At 33.6% G+C, this 23,377-nt stretch overlaps 2 protein-coding genes across 7 annotated transcripts; both read left to right on the forward strand.

The window, feature by feature from the left end:
- The first annotated feature begins 7 nt into the window (after positions 1–7).
- On the forward strand, positions 8–13,212 carry LOC145327124 (uncharacterized). Of its 2 annotated transcripts, XR_013882061.1 has the most exons (21): positions 8–484; positions 1,026–1,166; positions 1,276–1,373; positions 1,639–1,767; positions 2,341–2,411; positions 3,074–3,148; positions 3,801–4,219; positions 4,866–5,208; positions 6,027–6,104; positions 7,113–7,156; positions 7,449–7,535; positions 7,947–8,033; positions 8,536–8,605; positions 8,853–8,956; positions 9,490–9,627; positions 9,791–10,025; positions 10,439–10,577; positions 10,892–11,021; positions 11,496–11,634; positions 11,796–11,964; positions 12,153–13,212. XR_013882061.1 is itself a non-coding variant. In XM_080170661.1 (20 exons), the coding sequence occupies exons 1-20, from the start codon at positions 381–383 to the stop codon at positions 11,883–11,885; spliced, it is 2,721 nt and encodes a 906-aa protein (XP_080026787.1). In that variant the 5' UTR covers positions 8–380; the 3' UTR covers positions 11,886–13,212. The 2 variants fall into 2 exon arrangements, 1 of the variants encoding a protein (XP_080026787.1); XM_080170661.1 differs by having other exon boundaries at positions 11,796–13,212.
- Positions 13,188–22,911, forward strand: lsn (vacuolar-sorting protein SNF8). 5 transcript variants are annotated; one of them, XM_080170666.1, is made up of 9 exons: positions 13,188–13,296; positions 13,950–14,091; positions 14,792–14,902; positions 16,148–16,246; positions 16,921–17,042; positions 20,595–20,690; positions 21,421–21,632; positions 22,015–22,038; positions 22,751–22,911. In XM_080170666.1, exons 1-7 carry the CDS (start codon positions 13,235–13,237, stop codon positions 21,530–21,532), a joined length of 744 nt encoding a protein of 247 aa, XP_080026792.1. In that variant the 5' UTR covers positions 13,188–13,234; the 3' UTR covers positions 21,533–21,632; positions 22,015–22,038; positions 22,751–22,911. The 5 variants fall into 5 exon arrangements, with proteins under 5 accessions (XP_080026792.1, XP_080026790.1, XP_080026788.1 ...); XM_080170664.1 differs by having other exon boundaries at positions 21,421–21,646; positions 21,992–22,911; XM_080170662.1 differs by having other exon boundaries at positions 22,015–22,911.
- Positions 22,912–23,377: the final 466 nt, after the last annotated feature.

Genomic DNA, 23,377 nt, shown 5'->3' on the forward strand with positions numbered 1-23,377 from the left:
AAAGTTTCCTTTTATAGCCTCTAGTAATTTTTTTGACACTTAAAATAATAATTTTTTGGCAATGCATTTTTAGGCCATGTATATATATATATATATATAATATTTTTGGCCTTATTCATAAATAGTTATTGTATTTTTGATTGTAAAGTTATACTAAAAGCATAAATATAGAATTAAATTTCCTAATATTTAAAATTAATTTAACTTTATATAGAACGCAATAAATCTAAAGCAGATTCAAAACAAATTTTAAAGTATACATTGTCTATTGTATTTGTTTTTTTCAGATTTACAACTGATATCCAATAAAGTAAAAAATGATGATCTAAGACAAAAATATATCAATTTGAGTGTTAAAATTTGATTTTTTATTATTAATTATGGGAGACCGGCCGCGACGTGTCCCTCCCCCACCACCCCCGGGATTTGGGGATGATGAATATTATGCGCTCTATGGTAATCCAGAAGAGTATGTTAAATACAGGTGATTTATATAGTGTGGATTACCTGCTTATTTTGCTTTGCTTTTTTTAAAATAAAAAAATATATTTAAATTTCTTTCAAAATTAACATGCATTAGCGCGCTTGTAAGGAATTAAATTAGTTTAACTACAATGTAGAATTGTTTAGTTTCTGAATTTACAACTTAATTAGATTAAATCACCTAATCAAGATTTTTTTCTGAGAACATATACCTATACATGTTAAGATCTGTGATTGTAAAATAATAGTTATTTCTTTCATCGTATTATAAACGGCTTTCCGCGGATATAGAATGTACAATTATAAGATTAAAACCAGTTTGTTTAGCCCCGAGATGCCGAAGGCACGGGCTAAAAAAATTGGTTTTAATCTTATGATTGTACATTTCTATATTCGTAGAAAACTGGATATAATACGATGCTAGACATAGTTTTTTCGTATGGATGAGAACCGGTTCTTATCCACCGGATTCGAATGAATACGAGAAAATGATTTCCTCAAGTTTACTTAAAATCTTGCTTTTAATCTGTTATCGTATTTAGGAAACAGTTAGAGCGGGCTAAATACCGCCAAGATGCGGAATCACCGCCCCAACACGAAGAATATTATGTTTACCGCCGTTACACTTCCCATGAGGAGAGTTATGACTACTACTATGGTCCCCATTCTGAACAACGCCCTAGGTAAATATTTTATTAGGTATGTTGGACAAGTAGACAGAAAAGTATTTAGTATTTTCGCTCTAATAAATTTATTTTATGTATATGAAAATGAACAATTGCATTCTTTTAGGAAAAGGCGTATTGCACCTCCTCCACCACCCGGGTTCGAGTCCCCAGCTAGACAAAGTCGCAGGGGTTCACCAAAAGGTCGGACGCAAAGCGATTCAGGTATTGTAGAATTTCATTAGGTTTTGTCTAAAAGTATTTTTTACCAACCATACATATTTAGTTAAAAAAAGAGTTGTACCTAGAGAAATCTTGCATACAGTCATATTCATAGAGAAAACAAGTGCCTGACTTTTAAAAATTAAAGAAATCCGTTGCAGAGACCTTATTCTTTACCATCTTTGTGTGACGTTCTTGCACAGTAACACCCTACTACTGTACTTAATCGATGAAATGATCTGACTTCTAAAAATCCTCATTGTTTCAGAGCGCCGTGGAAGGAAGTCAAAACCATTTGAGAATTTTAAAGTTACAATAAAATCCAGCAAGGACAGAGGCAGATCAAACACGCCCAGCCTATCTGATGATTCAGATAGGGACGGGTCCAGGAAAAAACGTAAGTTTAATAATGATTTTGTGAAATATTTGTGTAAAGTGAAGTTATAATGTAAAATGTTATAAGGTTAGTTATTTTTATTGTAATGAGCAAAAATACTTGCTCAAGTATTTCTGATGAGGTGATCGGTTCGAGACTGGAAGTTTGCAGTGCTGTATCGTAGGCGCTTAAAGTGTGCCTATGTTTGCACTGTTAATGCAGATATGGGAACTCTTGGTGGTTGGCTGGTTCGTATTATGAGCCGCGGATTAGATACTCTGACGAGAAAATATTATATGTGGAGAATTTTATTTTCTGCGTTGAATATCTAGTTATCCAGGCCGGCTTGTATAACTAGCTGCGGAAAAGCTTGCGAGAGAATAGTGCTCACTTTTACTCGAGTTCACCGCGTTGGATAGGTTTATGCCTGGCGGACTTAATCAAGGCCGCAGGTTAAATCCTGTCCTGAAACATTGCAAAAAATATTTCAATTGAAACATTCAAAGGTAAACAATCTAACTTTTGACAATTAAGTACCTACCCATTGCAGTGGTGGGTTTTTATGCAAAATTTTTACTAAATCTTTTAATTTAGTGTCTAAAAGGAAAAAGAAAAAGCGCGACAAGGAAAGGAGAAAGAAGCTTGAACAAAAGCTTGCTGAAAGGGTAAGATTCTTAGCTACACATTTTGTGCTTCAAGAGTGTATATTCTGCACTAAATTAATTTTTTTCCCCTGCTGAAAAATATTTCATCTTTTTCCCTTCTAGTTTTTTCCTCCAAGGAGGGGGAAAAAAATTCAGTACCTTCTCTTTATTTATTAATTTTTCCCCCTCCTACTCATTTTTTTTTGTTTTTTCTCTCCCAAGTAGGAGGAAAATGTAAAGAAAAAAATTTCAAGACTGTCTTTCTTGACAACCCCCCCCCCCTCTTACATATATTTAATCCCCCCTCCCACTCTAGCAGGGTATCCCATGCAGAATATTATACACCCCTGTTGTGCTTGTATTATCACAGCAATTCAAGTTATTAACATTCTAAATTGATAATGAACAGATAAATGTTTTTTTCATGTAACTGTAGAGGGGTGGGTAAGAAGGGAAGAAAAAAGGGATGGGGGTGGTGGGGATATTTTCCTTTAGAATTGTTTGTCAGAATCACATTCCCTTTTCCCTGGTTCCATGACAGAAACTGTAATTTTACATCACGTTTAACCATCTTATTCTTATGCTGATACTCTATATTTTTTTTAATATCTCAAAGAACATATTTAACTTCAACGGTTGCATAATATCAAAAGAAAAATGATAATTTTGTTGCCATATTATAGGAGGAAGAGTTAATGAGCATAGCAAAAAGAAATTCTGAAGTAATTTCCAAGAATCTACCAAGAAAAAGTGTAAAGGTATGTCATTCATTAAGTACCTAAGCTTTAAAAATCTTAAAAGATTTCATGTTTCTATATTTTTTATGTATTTTATTTGCCTGTATTTGTTTGTCTGTCGGGCATCAACAATACACAAATTGCTAGGTAGTATTTATCAGCTTATTCCAACAACTAAATTAATTAGAAAAATCACGAAATCTATATATCTGTCGTTGGTGGAACACTTATTAGAATTGACAACCTTTTATCTGCCCCCCAAATATTATTTAAATATTTTCTATTTATTTCCTGTCTTTGCTTTTGACTAAGGTGAAAAGTAATAAAAGTATACACTGTTCTAATGTGCTATGTTACTTGTACATGTATTTTTAACCTTTTAAGAATTTTTAAAATACATTAGATTACCCCCCTTAAACCTTTGAAAACTCATATTTTACCCCCTAAAAATATAAAGCTTACGCAAAATTTTTTTGTTAGGGTTTATTTTTTTTTTGGGGGGGGGGATAAATACTCCTCCTAAGTGGTTTGGTATTACGGTAGGGGTAAATTTTAAATGTTGGGGGTAAATTAAAAAATATTCAAATTCGTTTGGGGGGGGGGGGAATCACCCCTTTACCTCCCCCCCCCCTTGGACGTCCCTATTCATATGATAAGTAACTATTGTTTTTAGGAAAGACTTGGTGTTCGAATAGATCTGAACAAACCAGGAGACGAAGCAGGCTCTGGTGACAATAAACAACTAGACGAGGGTGAAATTGTCGGCGATGGAGTTGCCGGAACATCCACTGCTCCCAGAATTAAAAGTGAAGTGACAGCTAAACGGAGCAGCCGCCGTGACAATGAAGACAACCAAGATTCGTCGCGTGACAAGAGCGGCGAGATTCACAGCCGCAGCTCAAGCAGTCGCTCGGTTTCCTCGACCCGCAGAACGCGGAGGCCTTTGGCGCGAATCGCCGATAACCGCGGCAGACAAATCGATCTTAAGGATGAGCTTGAGGCGGTGAGAAGTCAGCGGGCGGCGCTATCAGCCGGCCGTGGACGAAGGAGCAGTGATTCAAGTGTGGATTTGAAAACTTTGGTTGATAGCAGGTATCTTTTTCAAGTGGTCTCGCCATGAATTTGTGATCTTAGCATAATTGATCTTAATCTTTTGTTCTAAATTCGAAATATAAAAGAAAACTAATCAAACTGATTATTTACCTAACTAAAAATTACCTTTCCGGTCGATGGATATGTAAAACATTATTTTATATCAAAACTCAAAAGAATATTTTCTTGTTTCTAAGCAATCATTTAATGATTTTTAGTCGCAACTCGTTTTATGTTTCAATTTTTCATAAAATTAAAGTTTAGCAGATTTTTAAATTAATTCAATAATTAAGTTCTATTATAAAAACATCTAATATACCTAGACAAAAAAGCTATAATGTGTCGAATGTTGTAGGATACTTCTTCCAAAGATCATTTGATTTTGTTGGTGCATAGGTTTCTGATTTCCAATAAAAGGACAGAAATATAATTTAATCAATACATTGAAATATGACATACCTAAACAAAATATCTATTTTTATCTACCTATGATTCTTTTGATTCTAAATACCAACGCTTAACTTATAATTGTTTTATCTTGGATAGGTAATATTTAATATTTTAAATAACTGTTCTTTCATCAATGACACCCATTCTTTGAAGCTTTGTTTAGATAATCAATTCATAAAAGTTTTCTTTTTTATAGGAGAGGAAAATTACGACAAAGCTTGTCCTCTAGCCGATCAAACCGCCGAAGTCTGAGTGACTTACGCCGTTCTGGCGGAGGCGATTTGACCCGCGAAGAACGCCGCCGCCGTAATCAGGAGCGCAGCCCCATTGTCCTGGACAGAAAGCGGCGGCGCAGCAGGACGCCCGGGGGCGGGCGTGCTGCCGGCGATTTGATGCCGCTTAAACGGCGAAGGCGTCGCCGCGGTGGAAGGAGGCGTAGAGACAGGCGAAGGCGGGGCAGGAGAGGAAGGGAGGGAATGTTATCAAGTGAAAAATTGAGACATTTTGAAAATTTGAAAGAAGAAAATAAAGAGATGCAGGTAAAAGCGTTTCTCGTATTCATTCGAATCCGGTGGATAGGAACCGGTTCTCATCCATACAAAAAAACTATGTCTAGCATCGTATTATATTCAGCTTTCTACGAATATAAAAATGTACAATCATAAGATTAAAACCAATTTTTTTAGCCTGTGCCTTCAGCACCTCAAGGGCTAAAAAACTGGTTTTAATCTTATAATTGTACATTCTATATCCGCGGAATAATATCCGCTGTTTATAATACGATGCGAGAAATAACTATTACTTGTTGTGTTAAAAAATATCAATTCCAGATTACTCAACCTATACCTAATTGTTTTCTTTAAATGCTTTTCTACAGTTAGGGTTGGGCCGTAAGTCTGTACCTAACGTATAGCTTTCAGACTTAATTTAGGCATGTTAAAATTGTCCTATAGAATTCAAACTTGTCATGATCTAACTTTTATCTTTGCCAGAAAGTTCTTAGGTTCATTTAAAACAAATTGAATTTAACTTATAGGCAAGAATTTATTATGTGACATAATTATTCTATTCATCTAATTTGTAAAATAATGACTCCGATGTAAAAAAGGATAATGTTATAAGCGAAGCAACTCTATAATCAATTCTTAAAATTATAAGTGTCTTAACAGTATCCTGTATTTATGCAATTTTACAAACATTCTTGTTTAATTTTGTAAAACTATGTTCTGCATATATCTAAGTTATAACACTTTACAAGTATTAATATTGGTTTGCACTACTGTTTAATTTTAGAACTTTAATTTTATGAATGTTGTCATCCTTGTTAAATCAACCCTAGTCTGATAATCTTATGTAGGCAAAACTGAAGAGAAAATTGTCCCGCCGACGCAGTGGGAAGGATGGAGAAGATGGAGATGTTATCAGCCGTCTTAATAGGAAAATAGTTTATTTAAATAAATATATTCGCTATTTAATCAAATGAGTCTAAAATACCTGATAGAAATAAATTTGAATTGCAGGTATTTATTGACAAATGACTAATCTGTTTAACTTTGTTTTTATTATTTTAATCAAGACTTATATTATATTAATGAAAATCATGTTTAAGCTATTTTTCTTATTTTTAATTTGAAAAGTGTCATTAGTTTACATACTTGAGAAAAAGAAGGTATATTAGACCGTAAACTACACTTGTACCGAAAGTTTTACTACTCTCAAGAACTTTTAGTACTTTTCTCGTATTCATTCGAATCCGCTGGATAGGAACCGGTTCTCATCCATACGAAAAAACTTTGTCTAGCATCGTATTAAATCCAGCTTTTTACAGCTTTGTAGAAAGCTATTTTTAATACGATGCGAGAAATAACTATTATTGAATTCATTTTGATTGTTTCCATACTTTTAGTTTTTAAACTTTTCAATCAATAACTTTTATTTACAGAAGGAGTAATTTTTTTTTAATGTATATCATTTAGGTACTGGCCATTGTTGCATCCCGTAAGATCCCTCATATTATAGAGTCATATATTATTACATTTACCAAACATTTTCTATAAAAGAAATTATAGATAAAATTTTGTACCTAATTGTTTAATTAGTTAAGTAAGAAAAATATCATTTTTTTTATTAATATTTTTTTTATTGGGCGTTTATATCATCAAAATTTGAAGAACAATCACCTTAATTAAATGTAAGTGACGTATTTAAGAGAAAATAAAGTTTTTGTACAGTAATTTTGAAAAGAGACAGCTTAATATGTTTTTATCAAGTATATTACTACTCGCAGGTAGCGCAGAAAAAAACATTACATCTCAAGATAGTTTAAATATAGTAAATATTCATCAATGAAGAACTTGATCAAAAAACTTAAAATCAGCTCTTTTATCACACCAAAATAACAGAAAATGTGATATACATTTGAAATGAACTAATTTAACTGAACAGATTGGCTGGATTGGATGGTGTCGGTCCTAGAAGTCGTTCCAGGTATAATACGTAACATATTATTTTATCATTTTGTATGAATCGTCTTAATTTTAAGTATTAATGAGGTTGAGAAAAAAAAACATTAAAGCGAAGAAAATTAAAAATATATTTATTTAATGGGATATCTTTAGAGTTGCTTTAAAAGTCCAGCACTTTTTTGTGCTTTCCTTCAAAGTGCCAATCGAGCACTAAATCCCTAAATGGTTGAATTGAACTACTTCAACTCTATTTAACTGTCAGCGCATTCCCCTTTCTCTGCTATCAACCACTCTTTGAACTTTAAATATTTTAGGAGTGGTTCAGGATCCAGATCCGGATCAGGCTCCAGGTCCAGAAGTGGTTCCAGGTCTAGGTCTGGCTCCAGCGACGGGTCATCCAGGTAAACTATTAAACGCATTTTATCTATTCAACATTATTTAGAAGTTTGAACAAAACTCCATTTATCTCTAACCCAAAATTTCTTAAACACACAAAGCTTAATATGGACATACTTTTGTTATATGACTTTATAATGGAGATGCTTTTTTTATTACATTATACCTACCTAATGGTTCTAGGAATCCATATGTCAATAATCAAGTGTTTGGGATAACGATATCTTTAAAAAATTCCTATTGTTTTTAAGAAAGCCAATAATCCTTATGCTTAAAATGGACAAAATGATTTTCTGGTATTGATTATAATATAGGTACTACGCTTTCTAAATTGTACCTTTATAGGAATTATCATGCCAAGTTTGAAATTGAAAGGACAATTCTAACATGCCTAAATTGTTAAACGATTTGTTAAGTGATTCCAGTACAGATTCTGACAGAGGAATAAAGAGGGGAGGTAGGAGACAGAGCAGGAGGGATGGCAATGGAATGAGAAGTGACAGGTACACCTTTTTCCAGCATGGCTCTCAAACCGATTAATATCCGCTATACTAGAACCGGTTCTCAGCTATAAAATCCGCGGAAAGTTGTTTATAATATGAAGCGATAATTAACCATTATACAGATGTTTGTTTGTTTGTTTCTCCAGTTTGTGGTGCTATCACACAAATTGCCGGATGAGTACTTAAAACTCCCCCCCCCCCCTTAATTTTGAAATAAATTTAAAATAAGGAGGAGTAGTCTTTTGCTATTCTTAACCCTCACAGGGCTTAACCCCGAGAGGATACCCAGTGTCAATATATCCTAACTTAAAAAAAAACATAAGAATAACACTTGGTACCTAATTTGTAACCAATTTATGTATTATTTAGTTTAGAATTACAAATAAATATTCTGTTTATTTATTTCTAATACTCTACTAAAGTTAATACTCGTTTGTCTTTTCTTCTGATTTTAGAGCTTCGCTTTTATGAATGTTGTAATCCTTGTATTTTCATGATTCAGGCTGAGATTAAAGAAAGAAAGGCAAGACAATGATGAAAAAGGAGGAAAATGGGAACATGATAAATTTCAGGTTAGAAATAGTATTATTGTAATTATACATTTGTGTTTATTATATTTATATTAATGTTAACAAGTTAGTGTAGATTTTTCTTTCATTTAGTTGTAAACTTTTATAAAAGAAAAATAATTTATTTGGATTTTACAAATACAAAAATTACATCTTTTAATGAACAATTATATAAATGCACTTTTCTTTGTTTATTAAAATTTATCCTATTTTAATTAGGTAATAAACTTAAATTTTTATAATTATTAAGGATCATAATAAATTGGGAAGACCAGACAAAGATGTTGAGAGTTTTGGTTCACATTGGTCCAAAATCAAGAGCGAAAAAGAGAAAGAAAAAGAACGCAATCGCTCAAGGAAAATATAATACATTACTTTTTATACTAACTAGTAGCCTACTTCATATACTTTTAATATAATTTTGGGGGAGAGGGGGTGATGTTTCCCTCCTTCCCAGTCTCACCTTGGGCGTGAAAACAAATTTAATTTTATAACGCTTAGATTAGATTTTAGATGTTCTTTTATGAATTTTTCTTCAGAAGACATTAACAAAATGATAACAGAAGAACATTAGTAAGAAAATTATTTTTTTTAGCGTTGATTTAATCTATAATACAAAGTAGTACGATGTCTGTTTGTCCATCTGACGATTAATATCTTGGTTATCGCTGAACCTACAGGGTTGTGTTTCTCAGTCGATAAAGATATTTGTCCTGCGGTGGTTTTAAGCTATTTCTTAAAACTGGCATCCATATCACACACTTCCCACCCCTAAAAAAATAATAGCTGTAACATGTGGTTTATTATCAATCTAACATAAGGCGAAGCCAACAGTATTTTTCAAGAGCATAAGTACCTAGTAATAAAGTTTAATGTATTATTGGCCGAAGGTCACGGTCAAGATCTTCTTCTGGTGACCGAGGCAGCAGCAGTAGGAAACGCAGGAGGAGGCGTGGCAAATTTTCTCGGTCAGGCTCCAGGTCCAGCAGCTACTCTTCTTCTGGATCTTCCAGGTCAAGATCCAGGTAAAAGATCCTTTTTGGATTTATCTGTGTGGGTTAGATTATGATGTCTCAAAATTTGGATTTTGATATCTCAAATAGGTCCTACTCTACTTTACAAATAGTCCTTAAGTTTGTATTTAATTTGATTTTAAAGAGTTTTTAACTAATACTTATTATTGTCTAGATCCTATTCCAGCAGATCAAGCAGTTCGCGGTCAAGGTCTCGCTCATCCTCGCGGTCATCAAGATCTAGTTCCCGGTCAAGCCGGTCACGATCCAGCAGATCAAGGTCAATTTCTCGGCCCAAGAGGAAGGGAGGTAACAAGTTCGGGCTGCGGCGAGGTGCCGGAGCTCTTGGTGCCATGCAGGGACCAGCTGGGGCTAATAAAGGCGCCGGTACTGAAGCTGGAAATGATAAGGTCAGTTATGATTATCCTCTATTAAGAAAAGTTACTTGATTGATTCTTTCTCATAGATGTTCCTTTTCTCTGTAATGATAATAATACAGTTAGCATAATACGTTTTATATCAGAATTTATTTTCACTAAGCGTTTTTGGGCGGATTTGTAAGGTCTAAAATCAAGGACTTATGAGGGTGCGAAAAGGATTATAACCCTTCCCAAACAAATTTCCTTTAAAAACTCCTCCCCCCCCCCCCCTCTCAAAAAAAACCCTTGTTTTGTAAGCCTTTATTGATATTTATTAAGATTAAGACATGGAAAAAGACAAGAATTTAAACCTTTATTACCTAAAGTGTACAAATCAGCTATTGAGCCAAACCCTTAAAAGACCCAAAGAATACTCTGAACTGACAAACATTTTGTTAATTTAGGAGAAGGAGGGGGTAAACCTGGGCCTATCAGGAGCTCTTGCCACGGAGACCAACACAATGAATGGTGTTGTAGTCAAGTACAGTGAACCTCCAGAGGCCAGGAAACCTAAAAAGAAATGGAGGCTCTATGTTTTCAAAGGTAAATATAATCCAAAAGTTAAAAAATATTTGTAGCCTTATATAAAAGTAACAGAATCTGTGTCTGTCTGTCTGTACCGAATGATCTCCGTAACCGATGAACTGACATGGTTCTCCTTTTCAGAGTAGCTTCTCATAGATCCTGGGAAGGTTTATCACTATTTTGAGGGAGAGTACCACCAACCCCTCAGGATAAAAATTGCCCCCCCCCCCCCCCCCCGCCCCACAATTTTTCTTAACTACAATTGAATGTGGGGGGTTGAAATAAATTACTGAATTACGATTAAAACCACAATGTGTTGTTTTAATTAACAGGTGAAGAAGAATTGCCATTGTTATACATTCACCGTCAGTCCGCGTACCTGTGCGGGCGTGACCGTAAGGTTGCTGACATTCCACTGGATCATCCATCCTGCAGCAAACAACATGCAGCTCTGCAGTACAGGTAAAATATATTGTTTCGTTTTGTCAACTGATCTTATTATCACAATTTTTCGTTGTGGCTTTTCAGAAATGATTAACTGTAACTACCAGGACCTATTTACTTTTGCAACTTTTGTGGGGCCTTATGATTTTGTAGAAAATGAATGTATTTATTTTTACTTGGATATTACACCTGATTTAGATGTACTCCATTAGAGTGAAACTTGTAGCGGGCTAAAATAATGATCCTCCCAACCCCCTTTTACCCCTACCCACCTACTGGAATGAACGAACTGACCAATAACTGAAAGGGGAAAAATCAACCTGAATTGATGACAATTTTTCCCTTGTGATAATATTCTACATCCATTTATATGTTACGTATTGCCAAATGTAATCTATTTTAATGCTCCTGATGTGTTAGCACACAAGGAAAAGTCATTAAAAACATTTGATATACATAAATCGTTTGGCAGTTAAAGGCTAACTTATTTAGGTTGGTGTCCTATACCAGAGACGATGGAACTGCAGGTCGCAGGGTCCAGCTCTATGTGCTTGATATGGGCAGTGCTAATGGAACATTTGTCAACAGCCAGAAGATTGAACCACAAAAATATGTCCAACTTGTTGAGAAGGTAATGTTGAATTATTTTTGTGCATTCTTGAAAAGGTTATTAGGTAATGTTTTTAAGGGGATTTTTCAAAATATATATGAAGATTTACATGACCTTTTGAAACCTGTAAATTTCGGACCAAATATTATTTTTCTTTTCTTTTAATAAATGTTATGATTTAGGATGTCCTGAAGTTTGGTTTCTCTTCGCGTGAATACGTACTACTACATGATCAGAGCAAAGAAGATGAAGATGACCTTGGCGTCGATTAAAGACATTATCATTGTATATTTTGAGGCCTACAGACGACATTTATATCATTACAGACGACATTTGTTGATGTAGCAAGGGGTGTGTTATTGTAGATATCTCAGAACACAGAGTTTATTTCGAAATATCATCAAAAATGAAAACTTACGATGTTAAATGAAATAAATTAATAAATTAATTTCTTTAAATTAATGATTTTTACATGAAGCCTAGGTATCTATTTATTTATTTTCTTAAATTATGAATCTACAATATTTTTACCCCCCTAGCTTTTGAGTGCTGGTCAAGTTTTTCTGAATATTCCACTTAACTGGAAGATATATACCATTATAAAGGCTTAGCCTTTCTAAAATATGATGTTCATTTACCTGTCTCAAATATTATTTGCTATACCTAAATATTTTTCAGAACTATATTATACCTAGGTAGCTATTAACCTTGTAACCAGGGTGGGAGAGGACAATGGATGGTAAATTTAAGTGTAACGAATACTAAAGTCAACTTTAAAAACTTATGGGTTTTTTTTGCCAAATCTTGATTGTGTTGTGCAAACTAGGTACCTATTCAACCAATATTTTTGATATATTCAAGGAGTATTTTTTGTCATGATTTTGGGGAGTTGGTCATCAATTTATTATCCATTGTCTTATCCCTCATGCTCCCTTATTAATCTAAATATTTTCCAGAACTATATACACCTACATATACTTATTAACCATTGAACTTAAAAGCACCATAATTTTTAGTTAAAAGCACCTTACCATATTTTTACTCATATATGCATATTCAATTGTGATAATTTACTTTTTACTATTTGAATTTAAATTGATTTTTTTCAATGAATTTATGGCTAAGTTTGAAATGAATGTTTTCACCAGTTTAATGCTTATTAAGGGGAGTATGCACAAACAAGAGCAATTGATGTCTAGCACCTTCCAGTAGTGAATCTAAACATTTTTTTTATCTATTCCGTTAATTTAACAATTTATTTAGCAATTATTGATAGTGAACTGGTATATTCTCAAAGAAAGTATTTAATGTTATTACTGGAAGGTACAAAAAACCACTTGCTTTTGTTCGTGCATAGTCCCTTTTGTTAGAAATCTCAAAATTGATACAATTTACAGTTAAAATAAATTTCTAATTAATAAATATTCATAAATTTAATTAAGATATCATTATACAGAAAATATATTCTTATTTGTTTGAATCATATTAATCTTAATTAAATTCTGTCGAATAGTTGTAAATAAAATGTGTAATTAATTTATCTTTTTTCTTATTATTATACCTACCTCTTCTGTAGGTAACTATTAATCAATTTCAGAATTAAATTAATTAAAATATTAGAATGAGACGTAAGGCAGGAATAGGAGCTATTCAAAAGCGAAGAGCAGATACTGAAAAATTTAAGTAGGTTTTTTTTGAAAATATCTCAAGTTTCGTTTAATATATTTATATATCAACTAAAAAAACAAGTTTCGCTATTGTTTTATAAAGAACTATGAAATGTATAGCGATTTTCGAAGAAATATCATAAAATATTTTGTTGGGTTAAAAAATGAAATGACACGGAAAAACTTATCTAATACCTACTGTACATTGAAAAAGTATATTAATCAAACTGAACACAGTATTAAAATTTGTCACCCCTTTTGCCTTCCCAATTTAAATTTGAAGTGGAGGTTGTAAACACCCCTACCATACGCCACTGCTCGTAATTCATGCCTATGGTAATAAAATTTTAACTTTAACAGCAACATTTTTTGGTGTTATTAAAAATTTTCTTTTGGGTTTCATCTTGACTAGCTTCTCTGTTGCACGACATTTGTCTAGAAGTCCTAACAGTGCATGGTTATTAGTTGCGCCTGTTTTTGGCCTAGGCATTCTCTCGCCTCTTACTTAAACTATTTAAGTCGCGCACTTTATATAGCAGCATTAAGGACCATTTTTAACGTCTGAAGTTATGACCCGTTGTCGAGCCGAAGTTCGAACCTTCCCGACAACGAGGAGATGTACTACGTGTTACGCCACAGTCTCAGTTGTAAAGTATCCCTTTATTTCAGAGACAAAGCAAACGAGCTAGCAGAGGTTCAACTAGCCGAGCTGAGTTCCCAGCTTGAAGCTTTCCAAACTAATCTAGAAACTTTTGCCAGAGAACACAAAGAAGAAATTAAGAAAGATCCAAAATTCAGAAAACATTTTCAGGTTACAGTTTGTTTAATAGAAAACACCAAAAACAATCGTACAACATATGTAGATAGGTATAGGTAGGTAGACAAGTAAGGTTTGGGCAGGTATTGTCAAAAATTACTTTTCGGGTTATTCTATCAAAAGGCAACTTAATCTACTTAGGTACCTACCTTTTTAAAAACAAGAATAATATAAACAAACAGAAGTTGTTTTTAAATGAATGAATCTGATATAAATGATACCTTTTAAATTCTGTACCCTTAAGGGAAAAAAGGGGGGGAGGGTGTTTACCTAGTTTACCCCTCAACCTTTGAAACGCCTTATTTTACCCATATAAAAAAACTTTTAAGTACATTTGTTTACCCTCATCAAACCTTCAAATTCCTTCATTTTAGTCCCCATAAAATGAAAAGCTTGGACGTCCCTGGATATTTGATTTCTGTCTCCCAGTAACCATGGATATTTAACGCATTGTATTATAATCAGCTTTCCATGGATATCAAAATAAAAACTTATAAGATGAAAAACCAGTTTATTTAGCCTCTGCCCAAGGCCTGGGCTAAGAAAACTGATTTTTATTTAAATATTAGTGGAAAATTGTATGTAATTCGATGCGCTACATATTTTTTCAGTATGACGTGAGAACCGGTTCTAATCCAGCGGATATTAATGGTTTCGAAGCCATACTGGAAAATAAATTAACTCATGCTTGTAGGAGATGTGCGCCAGTATAGGAGTTGACCCCCTGGCTTCTGGAAAAGGTTTCTGGTCCAATATGCTCGAGATTGGAGACTTCTACTATGAGCTTGCTGTTCAAATTGTCGAGGTATTCAAATTGAACATATAATTCAATTTCATTTTATCTGTTTCTTACTTAGTCAGGGATCTTAATGGATCATACAAAGGACTATGAATTGATATACATTATTACGAGACAAAATTATCTAGGTATTATTTAGAAAAGTTGGATCATATGAAGGAAATGAAGTCATTCCTAAAAAGGACAGAAATTGCCTTCCTTTTACCCTCTTTACTACTTTGAACCAGCCAATCAAGTCTCAATAGAAATACCCGAAGTTTAAAACCAACGAATGAGAGAACATGTATTTATAAACTTTGGGTACCAGTATAATTTTTAGCCTATGTCCATTCCCTTCCTTATGCCGCTAATAATCGATCAAAACACCGATAAATATATTCATTGGTATTTTTTTTGTGGAATATTCATCTTTTATAGAGTTGCTAGGTCAGAAGTTGTCATATTACTTTGTAAACGATTAGGAAATCATTTTAAATCAAACATATATTTAGAGCAGATAGTAAGTAAGTTTAATAGAGATAATCTAGAGACATATTCTCTAAATCAGCCAATAGGATAATAGTTAAGGTACAACCCGACCGGTCCATGTTATTGGTTGAAATTGTGTACAGATTTTAGTAGAGAAGCTCAGAATTTTTTCATTTTGTTCTTATAATGATGTGGAGAAATGAACCCTCCACTTAACCTGAATATATATTATTATTATATATCCCTGTCCTGAATTATATGTAGCTCTCCAACTGAGTCTGATGCATATACCCACACTAATAATCCCGCCATCTTGCCTCGTCCTGCTGATTCCAGAAGCCAGTTGATTATTGCAGGCCAAATAGTGAATACTTCTCTCCCGTCTGCATTCGGTTAGATACAAGCCAATAAGTCTAGGCTGGCGGTATCTATATTCTCCACGTGTCCAAGTACGTCGTTTCTTACCTAGCTAAGAAACAGGACGTATAAGCTTTTATTGATTTAATTATAGTCCTTAATCCTATCTTAAATATATATATATATATTCATTTCATTTGTTCTGCTACATTTTTTAGTGTAAATCCAATTGTTTTTTATCAATCTATTTGTGTTAGATTATTAAATTGTATCGAAGCTGCTCTACACTCAGAGTTCGGTCTGTCTGTACATCCCTTCATACGTCAATGAGTCAGCTATAAATAGACTCATTTCAGTTTGACAAATTGTGGAATCAGATGGCCCATCTAGATATATTATCTCTATTGTAAAGTTTTATTTTTGCAGGTTTGTATGGCACACGCAGAGAAGACTGGAGGTCTCATGGAGCTGGGGGATATCAAGCATAAACTTATCAAATCCAGGGGAAGGTCTGCAGTACATCAGGTTAATATTTATACCAATTTTGATTGCTTCAATATACCAGGGAGGGAAAGGCATTGTGCTGTTTACTACGCTAGTCCTCAAAGTTTTACAATATCGTTTTCTTATTCGTTGGTTTAAGAAGTTTTGGGACTTTTATTCAATTATGATTGGTTGTTTGATTAAGTTGTGTGTCCAAACGTACCAACCACTAATCGTAATCTACAGAATAATTAATTTTAGTGTATTAATATTATCATTAGGGATGTGGAGATCAGTTAATCAGCCATTGACTCACTCCTGTAGATCCCTGGCAATATGCATATTTTATCTAACTTTGCTGGACTGTAAATACTTGGTACCATAGTTTATAACCACGTTGTCTTGTTCGCTGTCGCAAAAACTTTGGATACTAAATTAATGAATTCAGATTGATGGTTCCAAACCTAGCAGTGTCCAATATTTTATTGGATATTTTATTAATCATAATTGGGGATGTAAAAGAATTATCTTCCATTTTCTTACCCCTTTTGATACCTGTTTCTTTGTCGCATCTTCAGGCCATGATTCATGCATTTAATACAACGAACTTGAACGTCGAAAATAAAGGGGGCCCGGCCGGGCCAGTGCTCGACAGGCAGTTTAAGGGAAAGCACCTATTTTTTATACAAAATTATGATATCTACTTATTGTGTTAGGAAATCACAACGGAAGACTTGTTAATATCCGCAAAGAAGCTGAAAGTTCTCGGAAATGGATTCACTGTGATAGCCCTGGGGTCTGGTAGATACCTCGTCCAGTCTGTACCTGGAGAATTAAGGTATAGTTATTTACTGTGATAGCCCTGGGGTCTGGTAGATACCTCGTCCAGTCTGTACCTGGAGAATTAAGGTATAGTTATTCACTGTGATAGCCCTGGGGTCTGGTAGATACCTCGTCCAGTCTGTACCTGGGGAATTAAGGTATAGTTATTCACTGTGATAGCCCTGGGTCTGGTAGATACCTCGTCCAGTCTGTACCTGGCGAATTTAGGTAATAAATATGCCCGATCATGGACAAGGGAAATCAGGAATAAGGTATATAGCTAACAAGCGAAATAAATCTAAAATAAATCTGGAGGGGGGGGGGGGGGGGTAGATAAAAAGTTGGTCGTTACTATGAAACGTCGTCCGTCAAAATCAGCTGAAATTATAAATTATTTAATGAAAAACACAAAATTGCCCTTTATGTAGATTATAATAAGTTGTTGAAACGTTTGGACACTCACCTTATAAATATAAATTAACCAATCAAAATTCAATAAAAGTCCCTAAAGATGTTAATCCAAACATAAAATGTTATCATAAAACTTTGGAGAATAGTGTTTAAAACAGCCAATGCCCCCTTCCTACCTGTTTTTTTTTATGCAGAAAGAATTTTATTCAACATAAATAGTTTCACTCGTTATGAAAATTAAATCTGCATTCCAGTACATTAAATATTTATCAATAAGTTTTAGTTAGCCACAGTGGGATCTTTTGCCAAAAAACGGGACATTTAGAGTAGACAAAAGTAAACTTCAATAAATAAGCTTGTATTTGAAGAAATGATGTAATTTCTTTTGCTTTAACTCGGAAATAACTTAAATTTTGCCTCTGTTAACTTCTAATGTGCATTTGGTAAGTACGTCTTGCTGTTTTGGAGGAGCGAAGCTACCCTATTTTTAAAAAATCTATAAAACTTCATAACTTTAGTTAGGATAGGAATATTTTAACAAAATCAACGTCTATGTAAATATTTCTTCAATGCAAACAATATTTGTGAACAAGAATATAGTGTCAGGTGCACCCAGTTCGAGTCCCGGCATTTTTAGGTAGGTCCAGTATAAGTAAAATAGGACACTTATAAGGCATGTTTTTAAATTTTTTTTACAGATATAAACAACAATAACATAATTTTCAAAACACTTTTGATTTTGTGTTAATACCTTTATTTTAAGTCTAGCTATCTTCATTTAAAGTTTGTATAAGAATATAACATAATTACTTAAATTATATTCTCCCTCAAACGTATATTTCTCTTTCTCTCTCTGATGCGTATATAATGTTTTTGCAATATTATAATAAATCCGCAAATTTGAATTTCTGCTGGACCAAAACCAGTTAGAACTACAAATTTTTTTAGAACACATGAACTTTAGCAAATTTAATTGCTAAAATAAAAGTATTTATAAGTCATCTTTATTTAACGACTCCTTTATCCCTAAAATGTCCATTAAAACCGCGAGAACGGCAAAAATCGTTAAAAATCTCGCCAACGGCGGCAAATAACGGCGTAATGGTTGGCCGGAGGCAAATAATGCAGAAGTAAAGAAAGATCCGCCTCAAAAAGTTTGAAAACATTGCAGAGATGACTTTGGGCTCTAAAATGACTCCTTCCCCCTCTAACGGGGGAAAATTTGAAATTAACAAGAACGAAATTGTTCAAACCATGCAATGTAAAATGCTCAATTACTCAAAAACGGACAAGAGGCCCCAGGTGGTGAAAACTGTCTTATACACAATACATGTTGTATATTGATATTATTATTGCAAAACCCGGGGCCTCCTGTCCGTTTTTGGGTAAAATGGAGAAAACTGATTTTTTGGGGTTAAAAATCTTAATATTTTTGGTGAAATTTTCTCACAAAATGTCAATTTACACCACCAAAAAAATATTTTTTAAAAATTTTTCTTTAATTAGACATTGGTACAGGTATCTGAAAAGTACCTCAATCAAAAATTATTTTCATAAGATGAACATAAATGTATTTTTTGTTGCTTTGAAAAAATTGTGTAAAAAAATCTGGAAAATCATCAAAACTGAAAAGAAATTTTTCACTACCTTTTTTAAAAATGGCATAAATCCGCCAAAAATGAATATTTTTTAAAAATTTCTTTTCTAGCTGTCTACTTACAGCCATTATTAATTCCTAGGATAGATAAAAGTCGATTTTAAATTTTTTGGATGTCCCGATTTTTTTCAAAAGATCCCACTGTGTTAGCTTGAAATTTGAGCGAATTCAAAATTATAACGTAGTCACAGGACTCGTATTTTTGTATTAATTTAAGTCTAAATTTGCGACGCTTTTTATACTTTAACTAATTGTCTTTTACCAGAAGAAAAGTTTTTAAATCACATCATGTACAATAAAAGAAGTGAAATAAAAGTTTTTAGAAAGAAAAACTACCAATTGGAGATTTTTTAATCCTTTTGTCGTGTTCCATACAATTTCTTTATAAAAGAAACCATAAAAATATTTTGTGTAAATTTGAACACAATAAGTATTCACTGAAGCCTGGATGATATGAAAATAACGTCAATTATATTGAAACATAGGTTTTTATTGGTTTCTTCATATTTTGAGTTGAAAAATAAAACGCAAAATTATCGTCCCTAGTTTCTGGTGGAGGGCTGGAAACCATCCTAATACATTTCTAAAGATTCCCTGGAAAGTACAAGCAATTTTGACCAGTATTTTTCAAGATCTTTAGCTGCAGTAAATTAACTTTATTACATACCTAAAATTATAGGTTAGGTGTCTTTTTTTTTATAAAAGAAAACGAATTATAACCAAACAATCTTTAAACAAACAAGGATAAGGTTTTTCATAAGTAGAACATAGGAGAATCAATATTTTGACACTTTCTTTGCCCTTTTTCGTGGACATGGTCTTGTAGCCATGCCTTAGTTATTAAGTAGCAGGTACTATGAAAATCCTTTCCACAGGGTTTCGGATCCGGATCCGCATATTTTTGAGTCCAAGGATCCGGATCCGGATCTGCAAAAAAAATGCGGATCCGGATCCTTGGACTCAAAAAAATGCGGAAAAAATGGAAAAATCTACCTAAATTTATATAAAATCTCAGACATTCTCTTGATGAGAGCCAATCTTTAAGGTTTAGGTTCAGACTTGAAAATTAAAAGTATTTTTGACTTCGAATTAAAGAATAAAATTTTTTTGAAAAATTTGGTGATTTTATTTTTATTGTCAAGGATCCGGAACCGGATCCGGATCCGCAATGACCAAATTTTGAGGATCCAGATCCGCATACAATCAATGCGGATCCGAAACCCTGCCTTTCCAGTATGATTTTGAAACCGAATAATATCCACTAGATTAGAACTGGTTCTCAGTTATACTGAAATTTCATGCATAACATCTTATTACAGACAATTTTTCACAAACATCAAAATAATTAAATTAATATCAATTTTTAGCCCAGGCCGGCCTTTTGCCCCTCAGTGTTAACAAACTTGTTTTAATCTTTTAATTAAGTTTTCATTTTAATATCCGCGGAAAGTTATCAATAATACGATGCGACAAATACCAAATAATATATTTTTGTTTTAGTTCTGACCAGATCTCTGTCCTGGAAGAGGCAGAAAGAAATAATGGCTGTATAGCTACCTCCTCTCTTCATAATAAACAAGGGTGGGATTATAATAGGTACCTAGCAATTTTTTAAAGCGACGCTTTAGTATATTTAGGGTCCGTCCGGTTAGCTTTTTAAGTTAATTAATTTAGACATGTGATAATTGCCCTATTGATTTTAAACTTTGAATGGTGATTCCTTTAAGTCAAATTTTAGTAGGTAGCGAATCCACTCTATTATTCGAAGTGTATATCAACCAGTCTGAAAGAAACCGTCAGGGGGGATATGTAAATTTTTTGGCTGCTATTTTTTGTGAAGGTTTCTTATACTAATAAGCGTCCAGTATGTAATTTACTTGGTCCGCCAGTTTGTCGGTTATTCTAAAAAAAACGATACTTATTTATTCAAAAAGATTGCGTTTCTTATATTTATCTTTTATGACAATAAATATTAAATTTCTACATAGACGTCCAAGGGGGGGGGGTAATTGGGCGATTACCCCCCAAAAAAATTTTACCCCGGGGGTAAATTTTGGGGGGGGTAAACTAAATTTACCCCTGCCAACAGATTTCAGGGGGGGTAATTACCCCCCCCCCCCAGCAAATTTTACCCCCGGGGTAAAAATTTGGGGGGGGGGGAAATTTACCCCCCCCAAAAAAAAAAAAAAAGCTTGGACGCCCCTGAATATATATCCACAATTTTTTATTCTTCGCTACTAATGGAGGATGTTGTCATCCTTGTTTGGATTATTTTTCCATTGGAAAAAATGAAGGCTATTTTTAAAATTTCTTTTCAAATATTTAGGATTGATATTGTGATGAACAAGATGGTTGGTGAGGGTCTAGTCTGGGTGGATGCCAAAGCAACAGAAAAAACGTACTGGGTACCCTCCATATTCACATCACAATTTGGATAGTTAACACACAAGAAAACAAAGAATTACAACCTCCATGAAGATTAGAAAAAATACATATACATTCAGATACCATAAACTTTGGGATCTACTGCAGTTTACGGTAAAATATTGCTGGTAACGTATATTGCAAAAAATCTATGAATTTTAAAGGCTGCTAGCTGCCAAACGGCTGAACGTACAGATCATGCCCGCACACCATTCTAAGCGGTATACGAAGGCCTACAAATAATCAGGAATAGCCAAGATCCAATGATGCACAGGGAAAGCTTCACTGAAGAAAAAACGCGCATTTCTCTGCACTGCGAGATAATTATGCATTATTGATTTATGGCTATTTCAGATTATTTGTAGGCCTTCTTATGCCGCTTAAAACAGTCTGCGGGCATGATCTGTACGTTCAGCCGTTTGGCAGCTAGCAGCATTTAAAATTCATAGACTTTTGGCAATATTCGTTACCAGCAATATTTTACCGTGAACTGTAGTAGATCAAACTTTGTTGTTAAAAGGTGAAATTACTGTGACTCCAGAAGGGTGTTTATTCTGCACAAGATTCTTTTTTCCCCGGTTGCGAAAGAAAATTTCATTGTCCGCTCCCAACCCTTGTTTTTTTCCTAAAGGAGGAAGAAAAATTTAAAAAATTGCAACTTTCAACACTTTTTTTTATCGGGGCATTATAGTTAACCAAACTAACCTAACTACCTATTGATGATATTTAATTATAGTTATTTATCGTATCGTAATATAGACAAATTTTCTCGGATATTATAATAAGAATAAAAAGAATGTCCGTACTACTTTTGAGAAAACTTATTAATTTTATGCTTTTGAAATTAGATTTAGTAGAAAATTGTCTTTAATATGGTGCTATACATAATTTTTCGGTATGGCCAAGTACCATAACCAAAAATATCTTTTTCTTAAATGTAATTAAATAAGTTAATAACCTGATATTAATTTTTTATGGAGATATCTTATCCATTTATTTTTACTGCATTTGAATTATAACAAATCAATATATATTTACTTGAATGTTGCGCCAGTTTTCTATTTCGTTTTATTGTGATTTCTCTTGAGAGGGTGGTGGTACCCTCCCCCAAAATAGTTATAAACCTTCCTGAGACCTATGAGAAACTACCCTGTTAAGCGGTTCAGCGGTTAGCGAGATCCTTCGGTACAGACACACAAACACACAGACAAACAGACATCCTTTTACTTTAGTATATGGATATCATTACTATTTGTACTTCTTAAAGCAACTTTGATATAAAATTTGTATTGTGATATTAATTAATCATTTTAATTGCAACTAGTCGATTAAATGTGCTTGTGATTTTTGTAATTAATAAATTTTATATTGTACCAATAAATGTAAAAGTATAGATGTATAACCTAGATAGTAGACAACTAACTGGCCCAAGTGGCTAGCAAACCGCATTCTGTTCTTTTGTTTCTCGGCTGAGTTATTATTTCCGATTCTATTGACGGATATTCAAAGACCAAATTGAAAGTTGACACAGGGACCCCACTCCATGGGTAGAATTATATATAGCTCTTGCCCTCTCTATTCTCTTACTTTAATATTGTACCTCATTTAGTTAAGTTAAACCTAAGTGTTCCCAATTTTTGAAATGTCGAAAGATTTTGATTTAAGTTAGTACTCATGATTAATTCCAGTTTTCGTAGCCCTTAGGGGGACAAAGGCCTGGGCTAACAAAGCTACGATTTTTATTTTACCGTTCATAGAAAATTGTCTATAATACGATACAATACATGATTTTTCAGTATGGCTGAGTACCAGTTCTAATCCAGTGGATATTAATCGGGTTTGAAGCCTTACTGGAAGAA

Source organism: Acartia tonsa, chromosome 8, assembly GCF_053477335.1.
Source record: "Acartia tonsa isolate MP-2025a chromosome 8, ASM5347733v1, whole genome shotgun sequence".
Taxonomy (NCBI): Eukaryota; Metazoa; Arthropoda; class Copepoda; order Calanoida; family Acartiidae; genus Acartia; species Acartia tonsa.

Bases quoted from the DNA above. Each gene is read 5' to 3' on its own strand.
- LOC145327124 (XM_080170661.1), top strand. From the start codon at position 381: ATGGGAGACCGGCCGCGACGTGTCCCTCCCCCACCACCCCCGGGATTT. The intron at 7,157-7,448 runs GTATAATACGTA...TAAATATTTTAG, and splicing joins GGTCCTAGAAGTCGTTCCAG to GAGTGGTTCAGGATCCAGAT. The intron at 11,635-11,795 runs GTAATGTTGAAT...GTTATGATTTAG, and splicing joins ATGTCCAACTTGTTGAGAAG to GATGTCCTGAAGTTTGGTTT.
- lsn (XM_080170664.1), top strand. From the start codon at position 13,235: ATGAGACGTAAGGCAGGAATAGGAGCTATTCAAAAGCGAAGAGCAGAT. The intron at 14,903-16,147 runs GTATTCAAATTG...TTATTTTTGCAG, and splicing joins TTGCTGTTCAAATTGTCGAG to GTTTGTATGGCACACGCAGA. The intron at 20,691-21,420 runs GTACCTAGCAAT...TCAAATATTTAG, and splicing joins CAAGGGTGGGATTATAATAG to GATTGATATTGTGATGAACA.